The sequence below is a fragment of the Ammospiza caudacuta genome, chromosome 7 (genome assembly GCF_027887145.1).
Source record: "Ammospiza caudacuta isolate bAmmCau1 chromosome 7, bAmmCau1.pri, whole genome shotgun sequence".
Lineage (NCBI taxonomy): Eukaryota > Metazoa > Chordata > Aves > Passeriformes > Passerellidae > Ammospiza > Ammospiza caudacuta.
In genome coordinates, this window is record NC_080599.1 from 18,872,406 (window position 1) to 18,888,615 (window position 16,210).

Here is a 16,210-nt window from a genome sequence, read left to right on the forward strand (position 1 = left end):
AGGCAGCCACAGCAGCACGTGGCCAAAGCCATGCCAGCCTGCTGCTCACCACAGTGACCTGCTGGCTGCCAAAGGTTCAGGCAAAACCCCAAAAACTCCAACTTTAGGGCCTCTGTGGAGGAGGAGCCAAATGAATTCTGCCAAATTATTCCCTTCTGATGAGCGAGGCAGATTTTGGGAAGTGCTGGCTGTGTGCAGTGCGTCTGGGATGTGTCAGGATTCCAAAGGCCTGGGAGGATGCAGAGGGAGAGGAGAGCCTCTGAAAGCCTCCAGGCAGCATGTGCAAGGCAGGAGGAGAAGCTGAGAGCAACCAAAGCCACCAAGAGCCTGTGCAAGCTGTTTGTGCTGCCCCTGGGTGTGTTTGTGATGCCATGAAGGAGTTTGTGATTCTCCTGGAGGTGTTTGTGATGCCCATGAAGGTGTTTATGATGTCCCTGGAGGTGTTTGTGATGTCCCTGGAGGTGTTTGTGATGCCCCTGAAGGCGTTTGTGATGCCCCTGAAGGCATTTGTGATGCACTGGAGGTGTTTGTGATGCCCATGGAGGTGTTTGTGATGCCCTGAAAGTGTTTGTGATGCCCATGGAGGTGTTTGCGATGCCCCTGGAGGTGTTGGTGGTGCCTGTAGAGGTGTTGTCCTCTCTCCTGTTCTGGATACCGTTCCAAGGACACCACCCGAAGTGCAGCTTTCCTGCTGCCAGTGCTGCTAACTCAGGCTCAGACACACTTGCTCTGGGGAGTGCAGAAATGACGAGACAATTCCAGAAATACATAAGCACAACCTTCACAGAGAGTTTTTTTGGTTTTTTTTAGGGTTTTAGGAAGAAAACCAGTACAGAATCTAAAATCAGGGAGAGAGGAGATGGAGATGGGGATGAGCTCGTGTCTGGTTCCCAGGCAGGTGTGTAAAATGTGGGAATCCCAGCCTTGCATGGGGTTTGGGGTGTCTCAGCTCAGCCTCCTGGTGTGTGTGCAGGAGCTGAGCAATGAGCCCAACTTTCCTTTCATGGAGGGAGCAGGCTGGGAGCACTCAGAGCATCTTTCCTCATCATGCCAACACATGATTGCAGATCCAATGAAGCAAACAATCCTGCTCACACCCCTGCTGCCCCCAAGGCAGTGTTTCGCTCCTCTGCAGGGCCTGGCCAAGGCTGGCTCCCATCCCAGCCCGAGTTCCCTTTGGTGCTGTGGGACACAAACCCCAAACTCAGGCTCTGCACCCCAGGAGCTGCTCTGGGGCAGCCCCAGCCCTGCCTGCTGTGCTCCTGCTGGAGGAAGTGGGCTCAGGGCTGCTCCTGGGGCTCAGCAGGAGCTCCAGCACTCCCAGCACTGACCAGAGCTGGGAAGGGAACAAGGATTTCCGTACCAGTGGGAAGATGTGGAAGCTGAACCTTCTTCACTCAGCTTCCATTACCTGTGGCGTGTTCTGCAGCCAAACCAGGGTGTGCTCCTGACTCACCCACCCTCAGCCCAGCCTGGGGTGTCCTCACAGCAGCTCCCACCCAGCTCAGCCCTCCCCTCCTCATCTGGTTCACGTTCACAGGGAACATCCTTGCCTGGATGGGAGAACACATCAGAGCCCATTGCTCCTGCCTGCTCTGCCTGCAGGTGACATGACAGGACATGTGCCTCGTGACAGGTTCAGAGGGCACATTTTGGGGAAGGGAAACTCTCTGCCAGCTCATCCCTAGAAGGCAGGCAGGTATTTGTACTCCCAGTGGGCTCCTTCCTCACCAGGAAAAGGCAGCGCCTGACTTTGGTCACATTTGGTAATTTACAGCAGAAAAAAGTCCAGCACAAAGGAGCAGCAGAAAGAGCAGTGCTGGACTGCCCCCAAAGAGAGATGCAAAGTCTGCCACCCAAAATAAGCACGGGAGGTGGACCCAAATTGACATTTGGCAGCTCTGTGTGTCACTTGTAAAAGGCACAAAGGGACCAACCAAAGGCATCCCAAGGTGTCCCTTGTCCCCTGTCTCTGCCAGGAGAGCAGCCTGCACGGCCAGGAAATGCCCCTCTGGAGGCATCTTAGGGACTACACATTTCCAACAGTTCTCAGTTTTCTCAAACAGTTCTCAGTTTTCTTGCACAGCATCCCAAGGTTTTAAAAGCAGAAGAAAATCGTGAAAAGGGAAGTGAATGTTTTCTCTCCAATCCCTCATGCTCTCCACCTGTCCCACATCCTTCCCTAATCATTGCTTCTTTACAGAAAAGAGATTTCAGGAGCAATACAGGATGCTAGAAAGGAGAGAGCCAGCCCTGTAAACTCTACCTGAGGGTGAGCAGAGAGGTGAGAGGTCTTACTCAAAAAAGTCTGAGAGAAGACAAGCACTGTCCACCCAAGTCTTCGTTATTATTGGAAAGAACACATATCAACACATCCACAGTTGAGGCTATGAAAGACATAAACACCTCTCCTTGCTCAAAACTGAACTGGGATGCAATAAATCAGCCCCCACATTCACACAGAAAACCAAAAAAAAAAAAAAAAAAAAAAAAAAATTAAAAAAAATAAAGAAAAGAAAGAAAGAAAGAAAGGAAGGAAGGGGAAATTTAGATTAGTCACAAAGAAGTTCCCCCGCCTGCTTCTGTGTGCATAAAGCAATCTCCTGAAGGCTCTGCCTTCACTTCATCTCTGCTCTGGGACAGGAGCTCCCTCCCAGCCCTGCTCCCAGCCAGGCCCCTGGGATGGAAGGGGGGGCTGGCATGGACGGACGGACGGACGCTGAGCCGGGGCAGCAGCTGGAGCAGCCGAGGGAGGCAGCAGAGCAGGAGGGGAGGCTCTGGCAGGGAGGGCAGGCCAGAAGCTCCCTGCACCTCATCTCTGCCCTGGCTCAGTGGGTTCTGCTGCTCGCCTGCCTCATCTACCTGGGAGTGCATTTCCTGCGGCCCTCCAAGGTAAGAGCTCAGCTCCAGCCTCTGCCTGCTGCCCTCAAAGGCTTTCCATAGGCTTATCTTCTTTTTTGTTTTAAGAAAAGAAAAAACCTTCTAAGTTCATCCCTATCCCTATCCCTTCTTAATCCCTTCTGTATGATAGCATATTTTTTTAAAATTTATTTTATTTTTATTTCAATTGCCTGCCTTCAAAATGACATTCAGTGTTGCCCAGTGCAGGGTTTGGGCCCAAGTTTCCAGCAGAGTGGCTGTTCCAATAATGCTTTTTACACTGCCCCTGGGGAGAGAGGTCTCACTCCCTCCCACTCTTGCCCCTCTCTGCAGTGACTTGTGCATATTTCCATTTAACTGAATGAGACTGAGTGTGTGAATAACAACCCAGTGTGCTCATAAACCCCTCCTGAACTTGCAGAGTGTGCTAAAAGGCAAGCAGATGTGTGAGAAAGCAAGTCACCCTTGGGACAGCTCTAGCAGGACCTCCTGACACCTTTGGGTGCTCTCAGCCTGGGTTGGGAGCAGCAGCTCCTTCTGTGCCTGCCTGAGCAGGGCTGGGGTGTGCAGGGAGAGTTCTGTGTGCCCAAAGCACCTGAGCAAGCAGGACAAATGCCAGAAGTGCTTGGGGCTCACAGTGCTCCACACAAGCTGAGCAAAGATGGGTTGGTTTGCCTCTCTCACGTGCTCACAGGCTGCTGGATTGTCAACAACCCCTCACTGCTGCTTCAGAGCTGCAATTTCTCCTCCCACTCCTTCTCCAGGAGCTCTGCGCCACTTTAAAGCTTGTTGTGCTTTGTTTTAGCCCAGTTCCTGCTCTCCTCCCACCCAGGCTGGGCACAGAAGGAAGGCAGGCACGTACCCATGGCCTCCTGCTCCTCATGCTGCTCAATGAAACCCTGTGCTCTGCACAGCTGCCACTGCCCCGAGGCTCACAGGGGCGATTAAACTGCAGAACAACCACCCAGATAACACTGAAAGATAACACTTATCATTCAGGTCAGCCCTCTGCTCCTTGCCGTGCCTTGGGAGAGAGGATTGCACTGCAAGGCAGCAGAGGAGGGCACACAATCCCAGTGCTCAGGGCGCAGGAACCTCTCCCAGCTCACACTCTGAGCATCTCCCAGCCTCTGGCTCCTCTGTAAAAATGCTCCAGAGGAAGGGAACAGGGCCTGGCATTGCTGCCTGGGAGCCTTGCAAGCCCAAGGGAGCAGCAGCAGCCCAGGGGACACAGAACATTCTGGAGCTTCTCTTCCTCCACAGAAATAACTGAAACAGGGGCTCCAGCAGCAGCAATGGCAACAGATGAGAAATCCAGGTCCTGAGAATCCCCAAAGGACCTTTTCAGTTTGAAACACTTGCTAACCACAGGGTTAGGACTATTATTTGTGTTGTTTTACCAGACAAGCCTGGTGTCCTGTTTGGAGTGCCCTGCTCCGTGCAGGAGTGGCACATGGGGAGATTTCACTGCAGTGCAGCCACAGGGCTCAGCTGGATAACCATGAACTGGCCACACAAATATCTCCTGGAGAGGCAGCAGCTTGGATCTGACTGGGCTTTTTGGGCAGTTTAGGGATATTTGTGAAATTAAGGCACAGCAGTGTGAGAGAGGCAGGCTTGGGGTGCTGCCCATGGGGTGAATGAGGGGCTCTCCCTGCCCTCCAAGGTGCAGAGGGCAATGCTAACTTTATTTACAAGGGAATAACTGTGTTTTTTCACAGAGACACTGTATTTGATTCCTTTCCAGAGTCCTTGTGGAAACACAGCTATTAAAAAAATCCCTCCTGGGCTGTTCTGTGAAAACAGAGCCTGAATAATGTCATGGCCCATCCTCAGCACAGGCAGCATCTGCAGCCTGGACTGTGCTTAGCAAAAAGGGACAGTGATCTCATTTCTGTCATGGTGCTGCTAGGAGAACAAACCCCAGCTGAGATTTCCAAATGAGGAAGTTAATAAAAAGGTCACTGATAATCTGCTTTTGCATCTGCTGGAATTGCCTTCTCTTGCCACAGCTTTCCTCTCGCTTGGGAGGTGAAATCCCTGATCATGGCGAGGAGAAGGTGCAGCCCCACTGCCAGGGCAGTGTCACCTGCCACCTGTGGGACACCTCCACGTGTGACACAGCCCTCAGCCAGCCCCTGAGGTTTGTGCTTATTCCTGAAGCTGGTGCCAGGTGGGATGGCCCTGGACAGTGTCCCAGCCAGCAGAGTCCCTGTTTGGGGATCCAGAGCAGGCAGGGCAGGTCTGTGGTGTGTGTAAATGGCACAGGGGAACCTGAGGCTCTCAGGAAGAAGCAGCTCCGTGTCCTCAGCCCTCCTGGCACATTTCCTCATGCCCTGCGAAGGCAGAGTGGAGAAACAGAGGTCAATAACAGTGCCACCAGTACGTGGTGTCCTCAGCAGGATTTACCAGCAGGCAGCTGCACAGAGCTCTGAGAGCACACAGTAACTGCAAGAGATACATAAAACAGGCAATTTGCTTTAGTGCCAATGGGGTCGGTATTGTTATAAATGCAACAAGTTTGTCTTTGTTGGCTACACCCTGTCCATCAGTGGCCAGATCACACAGATGGTGGCAGACCTTGCGTGACCCCAGACATGTGCTCAGTGCTTTGCTCTTGCCTTGTTGAGAAACTACCTGGAATTCCCGGCTGTGTGAGGCAGGAGAGAAATGCTTGTGCATTTAGGAGGGAGATCAGGCGTGAGACCGGAGCGGAGGCAGTGGGAAGGGACGGTGATGCCAAGGGAGGCAGCTCCAGCCACTCACGGGCGATGAATCTTGTGTGTGCCAGCGGCCCCAGCCCCGCGGGCACGGAGCAGCAGCCGAGGCAGCACTAGAGGGTGCCAGAGCAGCTTTGCCAGCTCCGGCTCCTCCTCAGCCCGGCACTGAGCGCTCCCAGCTCCGCAGCCTCCCCCTGCCTGCCCCGAGCCTGCGGAGAGGCTGCGCTCACATTGTGTGCTCACACCGTGCAGGGAATCTGTGCTCACACTCTGTGCTCACGTTGTGTGCTCGCACCCTGCACACACACCCTGTGCTCACACCCTGTGCTCACACCCTGCACACACACCCTGTGCTCACACCCTGCACACACCCTGTGCTCACACCCTGCACACACACCCTGTGCTCACACCCTGTGCTCACACCCTGCACACACCCTGTGCTTACACCCTGCACACACCCTTGTGCTCACACTCTGTGCACACTCTGTGCTCACACTCTGCACACACACCCTGTGCTCACACCCTGTGCTCCCTTGTGCTCACACTCTGTGCTCACACCCTGTGCTCACACCCTGTGCTCACACTCTGTGCTCACACTCTGTGCTCACACCCTGCACACACCCTGTGCTCACACCCTGCTCACACCCTGCACACACCCTGTGCTCACACCCTGCACATACTCTGTGCTCACACCCTGCACTTTCCCTGTCCCCCTGTGCCACCGAGCCCGAATCCAGGGAAGCCAGCCCAATCCCCATCTCATGGGCACAGCTTCCCTTTGTGGCATTGAGCCGAAATTAATGGAAGCCAGCCCAGTCCCCACCTTCTCCCTGTGACACTGAGCTCAAATCCATTGAAGCCAGCCCCGTCCCCACCTTCTCCCTGTGCCACCAAGCCCAAATCCAGCCCCATCCCCATCTCATATCACACCTTCTCCCTTAGGGAGCCTTTGGCACGGGTAAGGAGAAGATCACAGAGCACAGAGCCCAATATTCACCCTTTAATCAGGCAAAAGGCTGAAGATTTGTGGTTGTGTAGAGACTGCAGATTTGGGCCTCCTGTGGTTATGAGAGACAAGTTCGAGATGCCAAGTTCAGATTTAAAAATGCAATGCACAAACTTGGTGTTTTGCATATCTGAGCAGTAAGATACACACTTCTATATTTGCATTCACTTTCTCTGTTACATTCATAAAATACAAATCACAGGGTCACAGAATGATTTAGGCTGGAAGGCACCATGAAGATAATGTCTTTCCAACCCTCTGCCATAAGCAGAGAGGGACACCTGCCACTGTCACAGGGTGCCCCAAGTCCCTTCCAACCTGGCCTTGGACACTTCCAGGGATGGAGCATTCACAGCTTCTCTGGGCACCCTCACCAATGCCTCACCACCAAAATTAGGAAGAATTTCCTCCTAATACCTAACCTAAACCTGCCCTCTGTCATTTTAAAACCATCATCACTCCAAGCCCTTGTCAAATTCTCTCTCCAACTCTCTTGTAGCCCCTTTAGGTTCTCCAAGGTGCTTTGGGCTCTCCCTAAAGCTTTTCCTTCTCCACACTGAACAACCCCAACTCTTTCACATAGCAAAGGTGCTCCGGTCCATTTTAAACCCATCCCAGTGCACTGAAGAGCCTCTGAGGGACCCACAGATCCAGTAAGGGCCTGAGCCAAAGTGCACCGAGCCCCAAAGGCAGGCCCACCTGGAACAGGGGTCTCATGAGCTCCTGGAGATCAGTTTCACACCCAAGATAGCTCAGCTACCTCCGAAGGCATCAAATCAGCAGGATGGCTCCTGTGGCAGTGTTGGAAACAAACAGGTTTTCAGTAAAAGGCAAAATAACAAAACTCTTTACAGAGAAAAACTGAGCCAGGTGCAAGAGGTCCTTGCCCCTGCTAAAACACCTCACAAAAGTTTCTTTATTCTCTTCTTTTTCTCTTTTGCTCAAGCAAGATTTTTTGGCTCCTATTCAATTTACTATCCTTAAGTTTGAAGTGAAGCCCTCCAAGTCCTATGAGATATCTTTTCACCTAATTGAGGAAATAAACTTTTAGGCTCATTTCCTTTCTGAGGGGACAAAGGACAGTTTTGTCACTCTGTTAACAAAGGGCACATTCCTGTACGAAGTCCTGGTGCCCTGCAGGGGGGTGGCACAGCAGCCTGGCCCCTGCTCTGCCCTCTGCCACTGCTCCATGCCAGGCTCAGGCAGAAAGGACTCTGCACCCCAAGGTCCTGATGGATTTTATTTTTTTTTAATGGGAAGATTTTTATAAAGTTTTGTGTTAGGAATGAGAGATGGATGGCATATTTGGGTTTTTTAATTTTTTGGGTTTTTTTTTTTTTTTAATTAGAAGTTTTGTACGTTGTTTATATTTTAGATTTAGTGTATCAAGAGAATGTATTGAAAGTATAAAAATGTATAAAATGTATAAAAACCTTATAGAGATATAAGTTTTTTTAAAGTTACTTTGTTTAATTTATTTTTGGAATGTATTTTAATTTTTATTAATAATATTTTGCTTATGTATATAATATTTCTTTGTGTTTTTTAAAATTAACTATTTTGTGGTTTTAATATTGTAAAAATTGAGTAGATGAAGAATAAGAAGGAGATATTAGATAATGTTTAAATTTTTAATTTTGTTCTTTATTTATTTTAATATTTATTTTAATATTCATTAATATATTAATCATTAATTTATTAATGTGTTAAAATTTACGAATAATTAGTTAATAAACAAATTTGTAAAATTATAAATCATTAAGCTATAATTTATTAATTTAATATATTTTAATTTTTATATTTATTTTTATAGAATTTATATTTTTATATTTTATATAATTTATTTATTTTTAAAATTTAATTTTACGGTTTTTATTTTGTGATAAGTTATATTATTATTTACTTCATATATTTGTAGATTTTAATTTATTTTAAAGTTTTGGAAGTTTTTTTAATGGATGAAGGTTAAAAGTAGTGGGTTTTTTTGGGATTAGGGTATTTTAGGATAGGTAGAGAAATATCTTTTATGTTTTCCTTGCTGCTTGCTCTTTTATTACATAATAATAATAATAATAATAATAATAATAATAAATTATAATATAATTAAATTCTATAATAATGAAATACTATTCCATAATAATGAACTAATATTCCATAATAATGAAATAAAATTATATAATTTTGAAATAGTATTCCGTAATACTGAACTAATATTCTATAATAATGAAATAAAATTATATAATAATGGAATAGTATTCTATAATAATTAAATAGTATTCCATAATAATGAAATAATATTCTATAATAATGAAATAATATTCCATAATAATGAAATGCTATTCTATAATAATGAACTAATATTTCATAATAATGAAAAATTATTCTATAATAATGAAATGAAATTATATAATATTGAAATAGTATTCCATAAGAACGAACTAATATTCTATAAAAATGAACCAGTATTCCGTAATAATGAACGAATATTGTATAATAATGAACTAATATTCCATAATAATGGAAAATTATTCTATAATAATGAAATGATATTCCATAATAATGAAATGCTATTCTATAATAATGAAATAAAAATTATATAATATTGAAATTGTATTCCATAAGAGTGAACTAATATTCTATAATAATGAACTAGTATTCCGTAATAATGAAATAATATTCTATAATAATGAACTAATATTCCATAATAATGGAAAATTATTCTATAATAATGAAATGATATTCCATAATAATGAAATGCTATTTTATAATAATGGAATAAAAATTATATAATATTGAAATTGCATTCCATAAGAGCGAACTAATATTCTATAATAATGAACTAGTATTCCGTAATAATGAACTAATATTGTATAATAATGAACTAATATTCCATAATAATGGAAAATAATTCTATAATAATGAAATTATATTCCATAATAATGAAAATTATTCTATAATAATGAACTAAAAATTCTATAATATTGAAATAGTATTCCATAAGAACAAACTAATGTTCTATAAAAATGAACCAGTATTCTGTAATAATGAACTAATATTGTATAATAATGAACTAATATTCCATAATAATGGAAAATTATTCTATAATAATGAAATTATATTCCATAATAATGAAAATTATTCTATAATAATGAACTAAAAATTCTATAATATTGAAATAGTATTCCATAAGAACGAACTAATATTCTATAATAATGAACTAGTATTCCGTAATAATGAACTAATATTGTATAATAATGAACTAATATTCCATAATAATGGAAAATTATTCTATAATAATGAAATTATATTCCATAAGAATGAACTAATATTCTATAATAATGAAATAATATTCTGCAATAATGAACTAATATTCCATAACAATGAAGAAACAGCCTACAATAATGAACTAGTATTCCATAATAATGAACTAATATTCCATAACAATGAAGTAACAGCCTACAATAATGAACTAGTATTCCACAGTGCTGAACTAATACTCCATGTGAATGCCATACCCCGAGCCCATGGGGGCTGGCTGGCAGCAGCTCTGTGCCCAGGCTCCCGCCGTGCCCTTGGCGCTGCTCTGCCCCTGCAGGGACTGAAGGGTCCTGGCAGGGCGATGGAAGGGCAGCAGCAGCAGCAGCAGCAGGGAGGTGCCACCCGGTGCCCTAACGAGGATTTTTCTGCTCTGTTTTCCAGCCCCAGAGTGACAAAGCGCTGTGGACCCACATCCGATACTCAGGTGGGTGTTGGGGGGACCCTGGGGGAGTCTTGGTGGTCCCAGTGCAGCACCCACATCCCCGGCACACTGGGAGGGATCCCCACCCTCCCACGGTCCCCAGGGACCTCCCTGGCATCCTGTGGCCCCCAAAATACCCAAATGGCTCTCAGGTGCCACAGTGCTGGCTGTTTCTCTGAGAGCTGTCAGGGGAGAGGGGCCAAGCCCGCCCCAGTGCTGCAAACAGTTGGGTTTTCCCAGAGCAGGACAACAAAAGCTGAAAATCTGCATGGATCCCTGCAGCTCTCACCTGCCTCCCAGACCACCCTTTCACTCTGTGAATGAACAAGAAAGTAATTTTTGACAATTTGCTGAATGCATGTGGCACGCTCTTGGGCTTTTCTAAAGCAAGTCAATGGTTTCCTGATTTATGAAAAATGTAAATGATTTCCTCAGGAGGAGTGGGTGAGAGCACACACCATATCAGATGTGCTGCTCTGCGTGCCAGCTACGCTGGAGCTTTGTCTGGTGTCACACCTCAGAGATAAAGCCAATCGGTAAAACTTTTTAAATAATACTGAAAATATTATCGACGGTTTGGCTTTCAGTTAAAAGCGCGAGGCAGCAGGGAGCCCGACCTAATAGAAACTCATGTCCTTTGGGGGAAAAGCTTTGGAAGTTTGTCCCCAGCCCAGAGGTGCTGTGCTCCCTGCCTGCAGAGCCCCTGGGTGTCCCAGGGTTTTCAGCTGCTGTGCTGAGAGAACAGGGCTGCAGCACAGAGCCTGGGAACCGCGGCGCTCCGTTCCACCTGAAAACCTTCATTGACAAGTTCCTGTATAATTTCTCCTTTTTCTGCTCTGTACTATTTAGTTCCTTCTGCTTCTGTCTCTTTGCTGCTCTTTCCTCTTGTCTTCTAGAAAAAAAAACAACAAACAAAAGAACAAAAACCCACAACAAACCCTAAGACAAAGGCTTATGTTACCAGCATCTCAACAAAAAGCACTTTTTGTCATCCAGCTCTGGGTGCCTTTTCCTCATCTTATTTACTGTCTTAACTTTCCTGTTATTTTTATGAACCTGTTCTTTTTAAACTCACAGTGATGCTTTACTTGCTGTATTTTTCTGTATTCTAAGACACAGAGTAAGTAAATTGTGCATAAATAAAAATTTGGAGGAGCGATCCACATAAACCATGTGCCAAAAGGCACAGCTTGGTCAAGAGTGGTCAGCTGTAAATTTCCATGGTGGATGATGTCTGGCCATGGTAGATAATATTTTAACTCTGGTCTGTTGGATTAAGCTTTTTTTTGACTTAGAGATGGAGTAACTGAGAGATGTTTTAAAAACTTTTATTTTATTTTTAGTCTTATGTGAAGGATGAGACAATACAGACGTTATAATTACTGTTATTATAATTAAAACCTAATTATTTCTTAATTACAATATATTACATGTTTCTTGGTTTATTAGTTTTTGTTACACTATATTGTAAATGCTTTAAAGTTAATAATCTAAAATTACTCTTTGCCGGTTTTACTACCATGTATTTTTCATTGTTTTATTTCTCTAAAGCATTTAGTCTTATTTGGAAGGCTATCTTTTGAAACTTGTTTCTAGTTCTATTTCTTTCTCAACAATGTTTGTCTTATTCTATGGTATTCCTAACTTAGTATTTTTTATTTCAGACTTTGTATGCAGATGTATGCTATGTGAGTCTCTTGTTAGGCTTTGAGAATTCTCTACAAATCCATTTCTCACATTGATATGCCCTGTTCTCTATTTTACTCTCCTCTATTTTACTCTCCCCTTTTTTTTTATATATTTTTCAATCTTCCCTGCAGTCAGGAGGTGTAAACTGTGAAAAATGCCAATCACTTGTTTTTAAAATTTTTAAAAGTTTAATAGTAAAAATAGAGTAATAAAACTTTGGACAATTTGGATTAAAACAATATGAGACAATAAGAGCAAAGAGTTAAGGACAGTCTGGGTACCTCTATCTGGGCAAAATAAGCCCAAAAAAGGACCCACATTAACAGAGGATTAACCCTTAAAAACAACAGCCTGTTGCATATTCATACACCTCATCCATGATGCATAAATTCCATTCAAACACAGGATTCTGTCTGGGCAGTGTCAGCTTCTTCCTCTGAATCCTGATGGTGTCATCCTGCCCAAGCGAGGTGGGAAGAAGTTCGTTTCTTCTGATAATGGAGCAATAAATTCTCTTTCTCTGAAAGATTCAGGTGTCCTGTGGCTGCTATCTTGGTGGGAGTCCTTTCTTTAGAAAAAGTATCTTCCTTAGCATAGTTTCTATTTTAACATTTTGTTATAACCTAAAACTGTATTTAACACACTACTTAAGAGAATTAATACAGCATCACTTTCTAACACAACACATATAATATTCATCTTGATATTTGCAAAAAGCCAATTATAAAATACGCATTTTTCACATAAACCAGCCCATTTCCTAGCAGCCATTTGTCCCCAGGGCATCACCTCTGCCTCCTTGCATTGCAGGCAAGACCACCAGGGGAGCAGCCGTGAACCTCTCAGCGGAATCGGGGCCCATCCAGATCCGGAACGGCTCCGTCCTTGTCCCTTGTGACGGCCTCTACCTGCTGTCCCTCAGGAGCACCGTCATCCTGGAGAAGGAGGAGAACTGGCTGAACCTGACCCTGCAGGGCAGCAGCAGCATCCTGTGGGAGCAGATTGTGCAGGGCAGCGAGAGCACAGTGAACCTCACCACGGTGCTCTACCTGTTTGAGCAGAACAGCATCGCGCTGTGGACCAGCTCCAACGCCACCCTCTGGGACCTGTCCCTCAGCCTGGTGCTAGTGGCTGACAGCAAGTTCTAGCTGCAGGGCTGGAGCAGCATGGAAAGCACGGCCTTCCCTACCGAGACTTGTGTGGGCAGACTGCTCTAGAGCCCTCCCTGGGCTGGGAGTGCAGATGGACCACAGGGAATGCAGATGGACCACAGGCTTTATTTAGTGCAAGACTCGCCTCTTTGGAGCTCTGTGCAGCTGAGTTGCTACCCAGGATGGAGCTTCCCAACACTGGGGAAAGGGATGCGTGGAGCTCTTGAGAAGAACAGAAATGAAAGCCAAAGAAAGTCACCCAAGCTTAGCTCATATTCAGAGAAACCCCAGGATTCTCTATTTACTTGACAAGGTCTGTATATAGTAGAAATGTGTTGTTTTTTTTTCTCAAATAAAAGTCTGGTGAGTCAGGAAGATACCTCAAGTGTCTTGAAGCCACTTGGAGCAGGAGGAGCACAAATCTGCCTGGCAAGATGGAAGCAGGGAAGAGGCAGCAGGGAATGCCTTTGGAGTGAGCCAGATGAGAGGAAGGGCTGTGAGAGAAGGTGGAGTGTGGAAATGAGCTGACAGGACTGCCCTGGGCAGCAGGAGCACTGACTGTGGAGTTTTGGGGAGCAGCCTTTGAGAGCAGAGCTGTTCCAGCTGTCTGCAGGCTGCTGAAGCCTGAGCCCAAGGAATATCTGCTGTAAGGCCTCACAGGAAAATGTCCTTCAAGCGCACACACACACTGGCTTGACCCAGGCACGTAAAATTTGGGCAAACATGAAGACTGCTGGATGTGGTGACCTGTCTCTGACAGACCAGGTGGAAGCTGCAGGTGTGAGCATCCTTTCCTCAGGGAGCACCCTGATGGTTCTCATGGCTTTGTCCCACAGGTGTGCACCAGAGATTGCCAGGCACAGCCTCCACGGGGCACCAGGCACACCTCAGTGACCCTGGGCTGCTCATCCCTGCTCACCCCTGCTCATCCAGCTGAGACAGGTCCTGCCCATGCTGCAGGCAGCCCCTGAGCCCAGCACAGCCAGCCTGGGGGGTTTTTGCTTGCAGCAAGGCAGATTTTAACCACCTGTCAGGTTTTGACTTTGTGTCTCCCAAAGAACTCAGATTTTAACCACCTGTCAGGTTTTGACCTTGTGTCTCCCAAAGAACTCCACCAACATTTCAGTGTGTCGCTGCTGGCTGCACACCCCAAAGTCTTTTGTTAGAAGTATTTATGTATTTAAATGATGGGCATAAGAATGTTACATCAGATTGCTTAGAAACACTGGGAAGGGCTCAGACCAGGCTGTCAGCACTGAACTCCTCTTTGAAAATGCTCCCAATGCTCTGGGCTGGTCCTGCTTTGCAGACCCAGACCTGGACTGACACACTCGTGGCTGAGCACTCCAGCAGACTCAGGTGCCACAGGCAGCTAAGGACATGCTCCAGGCCTTGGAGAGCTTTCCTGGCCTTTAGGATAAGGAGCTTCCCCACCTGGGCCAGGCCAGGGCCTCAGGGGAAACTGGCTGAAGCACTCAACTCATGCAGTGCCCAGAAGCAGCATCTTCTCTCCTCTCACTGAGAAGCTGTGGCTGACTTGCACCCACAGGATGCTCATCATCAAGGGATATTTTGGGTTTTTAACTGGCCACGCTCACCACCACGGGGACTGAAGGCATCTGCACTCTGCCCCAAGGCTGGGGATTGTCACACTCCCCAGCAGAACTGAGAATGTGTTTCTCTTCCTAAAAATAATAAATTTTTCCTTTGCAACATTTGGGTTTGTGGTGCCCCTTGGAGGCGGTGGCTGGGGGAGGAGGAGGTTGGAAGTGCCTGGTGAATGATGCATTCAGTGTGTGAGCAGACACTTCCTGTGCTATGGAAACTGTATGAAATTTTCACATATTTCCTTTTTTTACAGTTCAGCTTTTGTTTCAGCTCTCCAGGAGGGTGTGCAGGGCTGATGCTGACACAGGGCAGGCCATGCCGGTGGTGTGTGCAGGGCTGCACAGCACAGCACGAAAGATGAAGCCTGGAGAGCACAAATGGATTTGTTCTCTGGAAGGCTGCACTCTTTCTTCTTGTTTAGAGCAGGAGAGGGCATTTCCCTCACTGATCCCACTGACCTGCATCTATACATACACCTGCACTTGCCCTGAAATAAAGGTTGGAATGATTCAACTCCCAACATTGATTGCTTGATGGACTGGCTGTCCTCATCAGTAAGTTTCCGTGCCCTCAGCTTTTGTTTGTGTCCAGAGACCCCTTTCTTCCACCAGGTTAAAAGTCTCTTTTGTTGGATTTGTGTTGCTGAAATGGCTCCTGAGGTGTTAAAGAGTCTTTTTTTCCCAGCCCCACGCTTGAAGGAAAAGTTGAGATTCCTCAGCTCTGGTTTTCAAGGTTGTTTATTTTCTCTGATCTGTTCCATTCTTTCTCTGACCTGCTGAGATCTGTCCAGCAGGTCGGGTTGTGGCACAGTCCCTGCCCTTGGGGTGGTGTTGGCTTTTTATACTAAGAACTACGTGTGCTTTATTTACAATAATTTTCCAATACCTATCACCTATGTTAGATACTCTGTCTCTACTCTAAACCAATCAAAAAATGTCACCATCCCAGCAGAAGATGGAGGACAAGGAGAAGAAGAACAGGACACTCCTAGATTCTTCCATCTTGCCTCTTGAACCCCCATTCTAAAAACCCCAAAATTCCACCTTTTCACCCTGTGACATATTCACCGTCATTCTACTCAAACTCTTGTGCCTTGTAACTCTTCACACAAAGTTGCTAATTGTTTCCATGGGCTAAAATCAAAGGCACAGGTGTTTGTGACTCCGTGCCAAGGTCTCTGAGCCCCCTGCCAGGGTCTCAAGCCCTCCAGGGCAGCCAGAGCAATGTCCTGGGTTCTGACACTCTTTGATATGAGAAACATCCATTTTTGTTGCTGGGGTTGTTAGGACCTTGTAGGAGTTCACAGGTGGTGCTTGAGTCCCACCTTACAGCTCTGCTCAGCCAGGCCAGTGCCCCCAGGACATCCTGAAGCCAGGGCTGTGGAAGTGCAGGGCAGCTCCTGGAGACAATCCCTGAC

At 45.9% G+C, this 16,210-nt stretch overlaps 1 protein-coding gene across 1 annotated transcript; it reads left to right on the plus strand.

Annotated features, from left to right (window-relative positions):
- Positions 1-371: 371 nt before the first annotated feature.
- Positions 372-13,182, plus strand: LOC131559650 (uncharacterized). The gene is made up of 4 exons (XM_058808066.1): positions 372-509; positions 2,785-2,892; positions 10,306-10,348; positions 12,845-13,182. The coding sequence occupies exons 1-4, from the start codon at positions 372-374 to the stop codon at positions 13,180-13,182; spliced, it is 627 nt and encodes a 208-aa protein (XP_058664049.1).
- The last annotated feature ends 3,028 nt before the right edge of the window (positions 13,183-16,210 follow it).

Coding starts and splice junctions, on each gene's coding strand:
- LOC131559650 (XM_058808066.1), top strand. CDS start 372: ATGAAGGAGTTTGTGATTCTCCTGGAGGTGTTTGTGATGCCCATGAAG. Junction 510..2,784: donor TGATGCCCCTGAAGGCATTT/GTGATGCACTGG, acceptor AGGCTCTGGCAG/GGAGGGCAGGCCAGAAGCTC. Junction 10,349..12,844: donor GACCCACATCCGATACTCAG/GTGGGTGTTGGG, acceptor CTTGCATTGCAG/GCAAGACCACCAGGGGAGCA.